The sequence below is a fragment of the Oratosquilla oratoria genome, chromosome 9 (assembly GCF_046742065.1).
Source record: "Oratosquilla oratoria isolate Oo_2021 chromosome 9, ASM4674206v1, whole genome shotgun sequence".
Taxonomy (NCBI): Eukaryota; Metazoa; Arthropoda; class Malacostraca; order Stomatopoda; family Squillidae; genus Oratosquilla; species Oratosquilla oratoria.
This window is the reverse complement of record NC_134785.1, coordinates 46,240,767-46,251,868: the sequence shown is the minus strand read 5'-3', so window position 1 is coordinate 46,251,868 and position 11,102 is coordinate 46,240,767. Positions and strand designations below refer to the sequence as shown.

The 11,102-nt window shown below is 41.4% G+C and overlaps 1 protein-coding gene across 1 annotated transcript in view; it reads right to left on the bottom strand.

Annotated features, from left to right (window-relative positions):
• Window positions 1-4,705: 4,705 nt before the first annotated feature.
• Window positions 4,706-11,102, bottom strand: part of LOC143028364 (major facilitator superfamily domain-containing protein 6-B-like) — a 58,076-nt gene continuing 51,679 nt past the window's right edge. Inside the window, exons 7-8 of the mRNA XM_076190330.1 lie at window positions 8,335-8,502; window positions 4,706-6,032 (exon numbers count right to left, since the gene is read on the bottom strand). Of these exons, the coding sequence (XP_076046445.1) occupies window positions 5,623-6,032; window positions 8,335-8,502 (578 nt within the window). The 3' untranslated portion in view covers window positions 4,706-5,622. The remainder of the gene's footprint in view (window positions 6,033-8,334; window positions 8,503-11,102) is intronic.

Below are 11,102 nucleotides of genomic sequence, written 5' to 3'. Positions count from 1 at the left end.
CCCCGAGGGTCATCAGGCCTCTCGGCAGCCCCATACATCCGACCAACAATGGTCCTCTAACGCCTTAATGGCTCCCTTTGTGAGGCCCTAGGCGTAGACTTTGACCTTTTCCACTCGTAATCCGTTCCCCATACGTCTTCGAGTCGTCCGTGGTAAGAATCCGGGCCTCTCGGAGGACAAGGGGACGTGTCCTATGATACGGAGGGTGACGCCCCGAGGGTCATCAGGCCTCGGCAGCCAATAATGGTCCTTTAACGCCTTATAACTTGCTTTGTCAGGCCCTAGGCGTAGACTTTGACCTTTTCCACTCGTACTCCGTTTCCCATACGTCCTCGAGTCGTCCGTGGTAAGAACCCGGGCCTCTTGGAGGACAAGGGGACGTGTCTTATGATACGGAGGGTGGCTCCCCGAGGATCATCAGGCCTCGGCAGCCCCATACCTCCGAGCTTCAATGGTCTTCTAACGCCTCACGGCACCACCCTCCTTCCAGGTTTCTTAAGAAAAAAATCACCACCCAGCCCTTCTCATGAGCCACAGCCAACCTCTTATCAACTTCACTTGGCTTGAGTTTAAAGATGACTTACCTGATGTTCCACCCCCAAGTAAAACACAAAAGAACTTTAGACTTAGGGAGTCTAGTGTTAGTTAAAATGAGTATAAATTAGTTCAAAGAAACTACAATAATTTAGTGTAATGAGAAGAGGAAAATCAGTTTTAAATAGTACAGTTTAAGTTGGCGCAAAGTGCTAGGTATTACATAAATAAAATGCCTTGACCTTGAAAAAAAAACAAAAAAAAAACAGGTCGAAATGGAGATGACTTCTCCTATTCAACTTAAGCTAATCATGAGCTAATCTACACTCATGATGGTCGAGAATTTTACCATGTTAAAATTGATTTCGACGCTCACTGTGACTTAGGTCGAAATGAACATGACTTTTCCTATTCAACTTAAGCTAATCTGTAGTCATGATGGTCAAGAATTTTACCATGTTAAATTAATTCAACGCCCACTGTGACTCAGGTCGACATGAACATGACTTTTCCTATTCAACTTAATTTAAATCTACAGTCATGATGGTCGAGAATTTTACCATGTTAAAATTAATTTCGACGCTCACTGTGACTTAGGTCGAAATGAACATGACTTTTCCTATTCAACTTAAGCTAATCTGTAGTCATGATGGTCAAGAATTTTACCATGTTAAACTAATTCAACGCCCACTGTGACTCAGGTCAACATGAACATGACTTTTCCTATTCAACTTAATTTAATCTACAGTCATGATGGTCGAGAATTTTACCATGTTAAAATAAATTTCGACGCTCTCTGTGACTTAGGTCGAAATGAAACATGACTTTTTCTATTCAACTTAAGCTAATCTGTAGTCATGATGGTCAAGAATTTTACCATGTTAAACTAATTCAACGCCCACTGTGACTCAGGTCAACATGAACATGACTTTTCCTATTCAACTTAATTTAATCTACAGTCATGATGGTCGAGAATTTTACCATGTTAAAATAAATTTCGACGCTCACTGTGACTTAGGTCGAAATGAAGATGACTTTTCCTATTCAACTTAATTTAATCTACAGTCATGATGGTCCAGAATTTTACCATGTCAAAAAAAATTTCAACGCTCACTGTGACTCAGTGATGTCACGGTATGGTATAAGATGACGTCATTATGTGATAAATTGACGTCACCATGTAGTCCTATGACGTCAATTTGTTGTCCCTGTGACGTCACGAGAACGATCCTATGGCGCCATGATCAATCCGGTGACGTCACAGTATAATCACATGATGTCACTAGGTATTAAAACATATAGAAAGTCCGCTTGTGGGTGATGAGACGTCACAAATTGCCATAGCACACTATTGGATGAAGACGCTCGCCACGGGCTTCGAGGACTTCCCGCGGGAAGACTTGGGGTGAGTTGGATACATACCGAGGGTCCAGGCCCGTCTTCGTGGGAGACGCTCAGGGAACGTCTTCACCCAGGACGAAGCCTCTTGACTAACTCCCACGGACGAGGTCGCTCGGGAAACGAACTTGGCCTCGCATACTCCACTTTCGGTTTCTCGCTTACCCCGAGGAATCTTCACGAAACTAGGGAGCGTGGTATGCGTACGTTGGACGGAAGCAAGCGTCTCCACACTCATGTTCCTAGACGGCTAGTTGATGCATTTGCCCACCGGGGAGGGTGCATCGGCCGACATCTCGGTGGCTCTGAGTGTGTTGGCGGACGTGGAGTTCGGGGTGGACTGGGACGGGTCTGCCCTTGCTCCCACACAGAGACTTTATTGGCTCGGGATTGAGTGGGACACAGTCAGCGTCCTTCGGGTGCTCCCCTCCGCCAAAAGAGCGTGCTTCTCTCACACGTCCTCCCTCCTTCGGTGGGGGGGGGGGGGGTTGCCTCAACTTCGCGACCCCGGCCCTTCCACTGAGCCGCTTGGGGCGCCGACGGCTGGTACGGGAGGTCGACAGGAGCATACTGCTTCTCCCGCGTGACCTGCCCGGGCCGATACCCTCAGCACTCCACAGGTTGTTGCGTCCCTGGCTTCGGTCGGGGACCCTACGCCGGTCGCTCTATCCAGGTTTCAAGAGATCTACGTAGTGTAGCAACTACGCCCACAAGTGTTCGAGTCGTTCTCCTCCGCTACGGCACCCCAGAGGTGGACCTGTTTGCCTCCCCAAACACGACCCAGGTCCCCCTTTACCTCACCTTGCATCCAAAGGACACGCACAGGAGGCCCAGACGCCTTCACGGAGGACTGGAACAGCTTCGCTGGAGTTTCTCCGGCGGGACCTAGGGACTGGACATCGACGACTCCCTTGGGGACACGGTGTCTCTACCACTCGGTCGCCCCTGTCCCATGTGTCGCCATGGAAACGGCTCCACCCCTCTCATCTCAAAAAAAGTGGAGGGGGCAAAGGGCGACCGAGGAGTGGGGAGGGGCCAGGAACCGTTGAACAGGATACAAATTTCGTATAATTTATGCATTGTGTGAACAGTGCAATGTTGTGCATGTCACATTCTTCGGCGTGGGTACTTGACGTTTCTTTCTCCCCTCTACTGAGTGATTAAAATGAATAAGTCTCCCATAGGAAAGACACACGTAATAACGGTTTGATTCAGGCTTCACCTCTCCTCCCACCTGTCCTCGTCTCATGCATAGCTTCGCTGTGCAGGTTTCTTTCAGCCGAAAAAATTTATTTGTAGCGGCTCGTGCCGCATAAATTATTCATATCTGCTTAAGAAACCTGCACAGAATTAGGGTCCCACCCTCCTACCACCGCCGAAGCCTTCATTTCTCATTTAAGTGACGCGACGTCCGGCTCGAGCTAGCCGGCTAAGAAGGGAGGGGATAGGGAGGGGGAGGTGGGGTCGACAATGCGCATGCCTGCACAGAGTCGTGAATTTTAAATTTACAAATATTTTGGCGGAAAAATCAAACACACACAACCATCGGGAAATTGCCAAAAGAACAAGAGTGTGGTATGGGATTATAGCTATAGCTTCGCTGTGCAGGTTTCTTAAGCCGATAAGAACAATTTAAGCGGGCACGAGCCGCGACAATGAAATATTATAAAGATTCACTAATTTTATTTTAATGTCATTACTAGTTATTGATTACTTATGTTACACCAGAAAAAAAATAGCCGGGTGGGTGAATTTGCCCCGGAAAGATAAAAAAAAAAAAAGTGCTCCGGAAATTAACTTGAAATTCGAGTACGAGGGCGACGGCCAAACGCATAATCGCTGCCCAGGTGAATAGATAATGAAGGGCCTATAGATATATTGTATTATGATATTCGTAGATTATGCGAATACTACTAGAAAACAGTGCCGTATTATGCTTTACTAGCATGATTTAGTTTTAGAAACTTTAGCCCTGGAAAGCAGGAAAAGAGCCCTGGAAAAAAAAAGGAAAATAGTCCCCTAAATTTTTGAGGTGACTGGAAAAAGATTCCTAGATTTTTTTTTTTTCTTTTTTTTTTCTTTACACAATCTTACTCCCCTCAGCATGACGGCACATTTTATAGCCTTTTTCTGGGTAAGGCACAAGCGATTTTGTGCAATTAATGAGGGTGGATTCAGGCTTGAAGGCAGGTATTTGGATCGCTTGTGGCCACCTTCAAGCCGGGAGCCCCCGTCTTCTTTCTAAAATCGTCTGCAATGAAAGATGAAAGCTATTATCACACTGGGCTATTTTTCCTCCGACTGTTGGAGTAGATTTGCAGTCCGCAGGTTTCGGGAGGGAAACATATATACTGGAGGAAAATTATTTTCCTCCAGTATATAAAATGACATTTTGTGTAAATTGTTGAAAAAACAAAATAGTTTGCCATAGTAGTTTTACGGCGAAAAAAGGTGCTGGAGATGGGCGGCATCGCCGATTAATCGGAGGTTGGAGGAAATATAGACCAATGTGATAATGGCGTCGGTTTTCTTTATCCCTTTAGGCCCCGTGAAGGGGTTATCACACTAGGCCTCCACGGGCTTCACCAGTGCCGATGTTTGAGAGTTTATTTGAGTAAAAACGTCTCCGGTTACAGTATTTCGTTTTTCAAATCTCTCTCTCCAAATTGAGGTTGAAGGTAGTATTTGGGAGGAAAAATAGCCCAGTGTGATAACCCTTTAACCAAGTTCACATACAATCTGGCAGACGCTGCGTGGTTTTGAAACAGCACAATATATAGGATACATCTTTATTAACAATATATAGAAGCAATCTTATCAGTTCTGAGCATGTTGGGTTGATAACATATGTTTTAGGAAGACATCTAAAGTCTTGTATGATAGAGTAAAGGTGACGGCACACTAGAGCATTTCTCACTAGCATGCTACTTGCTTACATCTCAACAATGTGGATAACATTTGTGTAAATTTAATTTCTCTTAGTTCGTCCTTCAGCTTCTCCCTCTATGACGCACATAGTTATTTGACTTTTGGAAATTTTACAAAACAAAAGATTGTGACCGAAGTCGTTTCTACTCAAACGAAGTAGCAAAAGCAAGTAGCATGGTTACGTATAGCATAAGGATTGACAATATCATCATTCTCAGTAAATTGTGACAATATGAGAAAGACATCTAAAAAGTTCTTCCTTGCTATTGAAATCGCAGAAGTTATGGTTGCCAGTATTGGAAACATTGACAATAAAACCTTTTTTTTTTTTTCTCTCTCTCTCTCTCTCACCCTACGCCTGATAGGGTAATCCCTGTCAGCCGGCGGACCTCGTTCTAAAGATTTTTTCCTCCATTCCTCTCTATTTTGATATACATTTTTATCAGTAACACAACTGTAAATGTATCTCAACTAATTGAAGGTTTGTATCAGCCAAGACAGACTCCAAAGAAAATCGCTTTTATTAGTCCAGAATAAAATCTCTGAAGATTGCCATCGAGATGGCGAGATTCAGTGGATAATATTCTAATTTCATAGCTCAAGTATGCATAGAAATTATTATAGAAAACGCTATGCTAGATACGCTCTAATACATATAAGTTTTGGGATAACGGACGGGATATTTTCTTAAATTTAAAGAATCTGTAAAGAACAGAATTTATCAACAGATACCCTCTCTCCCTCTCTCTCTCTTTTACTGTTCTATTTGTGCTCTCTTTCGCTCTCTATTGTCGGGTCTTCCATTTGGGAAACGTCTGGCGATATTACTGTAACCTGTGTCTCATTCAGAGTTTCATTCTCTTTGACATCTTGTGCAACTCCGTTTTCTATGGCCTTCTCCACGTCGGGGAAACTATTTCTTCTACGTCTGTGGTACCTCTGCAACGAACGGGACCTCTCGAGTTCTTCGTGAGTGATTGTCTTCACAGGCATCGCCATGATCTCTTGTATCCGTTTGTCTCTTCTCGCTTGCCTAGGCTGGAGGAGGAGCTTGAGGACGAGATAGTAGGCAAAGCCGGCGGTGAGAGCAATGCCGCTGAATATCTGGAATGTGGCTGGAGCTTTCAATCTCTCCATCAAGTAGCCGCCCAATAAGCTTCCCAAGCTTTTTCCTGAAAAAGAAAAGTACGTAACATGAACTGTCATAGGATGTACCAAAGTCGGATAGGTTAGGTTAGGTTAGATATATCTACAGTAAAGGTGTCAAGATACAGAGTGGTATAAGATGTTGTTTACCCCAGCTCTGTTCTCCGACGAAGAACAAGCTGTATTAAGGTGTTATCACACTAGGCTTCCACGGGCTTCAACAGCGCCGACCGTTGAGAATTTTTTTCAGTAAAAACGACTTCGGTTACAATATGTATGTATACTTTTTCAAATCTCCAAAAATCAAACGATCATTATATCACATACAGCAAAGCTGAATGACGAAGTAAGAGATTGTAAACCTATACAAAAGTTAGACATACTGTTGAAATATTCTTACAGATATCTAGATTTCTGTAAGCAAGGTCATATTCTAGTTATTCAAATTAAGGTTGGAGGTAGGATGTGGGAGGAAAAATAGCCCAGTGTGATAACCCCTTTAGGGAGTTATAGGAGTGAAGTTTGTGATCGAATTTACATTCTACTGAATGAAATCTTCAAAGCAAAATAGATAACGAAATTTGTGATGTTGATAGGAACAAAGGAACAAATTCCGACTCAATATTCTGTCAATATTCCGTCAGACAAAGAGAGAAAGAAAGAGTGAAAGTGACAGGCAGACAGACAGAGAAAGAAAGAGATCGAGAGAAAGAGACAGAAAGAGAAAGGGAGAGAGACTGAGTGAAAGTGACAAATACACAAAGAGAGAGTAAAACTGACAGACAGACAGACCGACACAGAAAGAAAGAAGGAGATCAAGAGAGAGAGTGAGTGGGTGAAAGTGACAGACAGACAGACAGAGATTGAGAGAGAGAAAGATACAGAAAATGAGAGAGAGAGAAAGTGAGAGTGGGTGAAAGTGGCAGACAGACACACAAAGAAAGAAAGAGAAAGAGAGTAAAAGTGACAGACAGATAGACAGAAAAAGAGAGAGAGACAGAGAGAAAGTGAGTGAAAGTGACAGGCAGACAGAGGAAGGAGGAGATCGAGAGAGAGAAAAAGAGAGTAAGTGAAAGTGACAGACAGACAGAAAGAAAGATATCGAGAGATAGAAAGAGGCAGAAAGAGAGAGAGAGAGAGAGAGCCGTTGCCTTTATCGTGTGAGCTCTTGAAACTATTTGGATAGGTAAATGAGTGCCAATTGCAAGACTCAAACAGCAACTCAGACGGCGTGTAGTCAATGTCTTCGCCTCCTTCCTGCCCAGGTGCATTTCTTCCATGATGTATGAAATGTAACATTAGAAGTGTCATAAATTTGAATTTGAGTCACGTTATACTGGTTTACTATATGTAATATGATTGTGTTGTGGACTGTATTGTAATGTGGTTGTATTGTCACTGAGGGATGTGAGGTATAAACTTAAGTAGTATTCCTTTCGTTTTCTTCCGCTGTGAAAATTAGTACAGAGTGTATTCTATAGAAATTTAATACTGTATGTTTACAGTATGTTTTGTGAGACCCAAGAAAATATTGTTTACTGTATTGTCAAACTGTGAACCAAGAATGGCATATGTATGTAGTAACGAATTCTGGAATTGTTCGCCTTCATACGTACTAAACGCTAACCCAGTCTTCATCACTATGTAGTTCTGGGAAGTATTCCTTTTTTTGTTGTGGCGGTTTAAGGAACCACACGCACTAGGAGCCCAAACCAAGGGAACCCCTCTTGTTGGCAAGCATTATTAGTGAACAATGGAGTCTAAGGTTCTGGTTTAATGGTGAGAAATTTACCCAATGATGATTCTACAGTGAATTAATTTGATGCATGGTTCCTCAGAGTATGCTTGGGAGTTACGTGCATAGCTGACTGGAGGCATGGAGTCTAGTGTGACGGCCACATAGAGTCGTGGTGAGTTCTTGTTATGATGTACTCAAATGTAAGCCATGTGGCTACACAGATATAGGTCGAGGTTATGTTTGACTAACAGCAAGATTTATGTAGTCACTATTATACGAAAGTTTCATGATTACGTATGCATATGCTTATTTACAATTTGTATTCCTAAAACCACAGCCATCACACACTCACACACCCACACGCAAGCGTACCAGATGTACATTACGTGCCTTTCAATAAACGTGCGTAGTACGACAAACCCCCCTAGACTCCTACGTTTTCGTACATCATAGTCTGAGCCACAGTGTTACTGTGACAGTAACACTTATTTCTGGGAATCGGAGATGAGTGCGGGGATCGAACCCGCGAGTAGGAGGATGCGAGACGTGGACTCTTCAGATAACGTCATCAAGGCTCCAGTGGTCCTTACCTATGCCGTAGTGAGCGGCCGCCAGGATGCCCTGCAGGGTTCCCACGTTGTAGCGATTCGAGAGCCGGGCAGCGTAGATAATAGCCGACGCGAGGAGGAGCCCCGTAGTTGCGCCCTCTAGGATCTCGATGGGGAGACACCACCAAGGGTCCTTCAGGAGAGAGTATCCTGCAGATGGAAGAACGTTCATGGGTACTTTGAGAATTCATCAAATAGAACTGTAAAGGATAACAAAGGAGGAGCATGTCGACAGGAGATCTTTTGGTCCATAACTAGGTCGGATGCACCTCGCATATCGACGCAACCAGTTGCATGAAACCGATTACAGCGGATGCCTACACTCTGTGAAATCATTCTCTGGCCATCAAGGGTCCTCCAGGAGAGATAATCCTACGAACGGAAGAACATTCATGAGTACTTTGAGAGTTAATCAAATTTAATTATAATACATCTCGCGCAACCAGTTGCATGAAACCGATCCCAACGAATTCCTACACTCTGTGAAAGTAGTACTTTATGGACATGAACATATAATATCCCTTTACTTGTTATTTCAGAAATGCTGGTACCTGATTGCTAGTGGGCAAACATACAAAGAATACTACTTTCACAGAGTGTAGGCATCCGTAGCGATCGGATTCATGCAACTGGTTGTGTCAGTGTGCCAGATGCCTATCACTCTATCCCGAACGTCAGAATCCCACGAAGATAAATGAACTAGTGTGGTAGCAGATGAAACATAAAGAAAAAGATAAAACAAATTGATGAAAGGTGAATTTAGATAGGTTCTGATTCTTTCACGAACAAAGGGGCCACAAAAATATGAGTAAAGCAGCATGACAGAGGTCAGGATAAAAGGGGAAACGGAATCAGTCATAGAAGAGGTCAGTCTATATCTATAATTGTATATGTATCCATATCTATATCTATATCTGCACCCATATCTGTATCTATACTTGTATTCATCTGTATCTGTACCTATATTTGTATCTACGTATGTGTATATGTGTCTTTATCTGTCTCTTTATCTGTATCTGTATCTGTTTATATATATATATATGTATATATATATATATATATGTATATGTATGTATGTATGTATATATATATATATATATATATATATATATATTGACTATATTATGACAAATAAAATTGAAGGTGAAAGAAGATGACGAGGAGAAATGGGAAAATTTTACGCCTTAACGTTTCAACCCGCAGGGTCTTGATCACAAAGCTAACAAATCAGACGTAACCGGATATTTTATACACGGACGGGTCATCTTATGGGACGCTTCGGAGAGCTTGTTATTTTATCTGCGTATTCTTTTATTATTAATAAGCTCGTGGCTTTTGCTAAACATATAAATCCTTCTCTATGGTTAATGTTGTTATTAGTGTTGATATATGCTGCCTCAATTGTCTTCCTTAGTTTCTTGGATGAACCTTTATTTAATACGGTTGTGTTGTTCCAGTCTGGAAGGTGACCATGTTTATCCACATGTATTACTATGGAGTTAGATGTCCTATGGGCTTTTACGTCATTTTTATGTTCATTTATCCTTTTATTAAGTCCGCGACCAGATTCACCAAAATATGAAGAGGGACAGCTTTTACACGGGATTTTATAAACAACGCTGTTTTCGTTAGTGGGATTATTGTCGCTACGTGTTACCAAATGTCCTACTTTGTTACCTGACGTCCTAGCTATTTTGATACCCGCTTTTAGAAGAAAAGTGTCTAGGTATGAATTAACATTAGAGTTTGGTACCGTGATATATCTGGTTTCATTATTACATTTATTATCATTCTTATTTTTATTTTCATCTTTACTTTTGTTAATTATTTCTTTGGCTTTCTTTTTCAACCTACATAAGAGACCTTTTGGATATTTGAGTTTGATGAAAGTCTCAGTAATATGTTGTAATTCAGGATCTAGAAATTCTTTACTGCATATACGAAATGCTCTGAGGAAGAAACCTATTATAATACCTGTTTTAGTTCTGTCATTATGTCCTGAGTAGAAGTGTATATAGTCTTCTTTATTGGTGGGTTTCCGGTATACTGAAAATTTCACATTTTTATCTATTCTATGGATAATTGTGTCTAAGAAAGGTAATTTTCCGTTATTTTCATTTTCTGCAGTAAATTGTATATTTTCATTTACACTGTTTAATCTCCTGAGTTTGTTATTAATGTCTGTATCTTTAGGTACAATTACGAGTATGTCATCAACATACCTAAACCATTTACTATTCCTACCTATTATAGTCATGTATTCTTCTGTTTTCTTTCACTTTTAATAATATTGAATACAGACAACATTCTGGCCTCGCCATGGGTAGTCCTCTTTCTGCAGTGTTAGCAAATTTATACATGGAAATACTCGAAACAGAAGAATACATGACTATAATAGGTAGGAATAGTAAATGGTTTAGGTATGTTGATGACATACTCGTAATTGTACCTAAAGATACAGACATTAATAACAAACTCAGGAGATTAAACAGTGTAAATGAAAATATACAATTTACTGCAGAAAATGAAAATAACGGAAAATTACCTTTCTTAGACACAATTATCCATAGAATAGATAAAAATGTGAAATTTTCAGTATACCGGAAACCCACCAATAAAGAAGACTATATACACTTCTACTCAGGACATAATGACAGAACTAAAACAGGTATTATAATAGGTTTCTTCCTCAGAGCATTTCGTATATGCAGTAAAGAATTTCTAGATCCTGAATTACAACATATTACTGA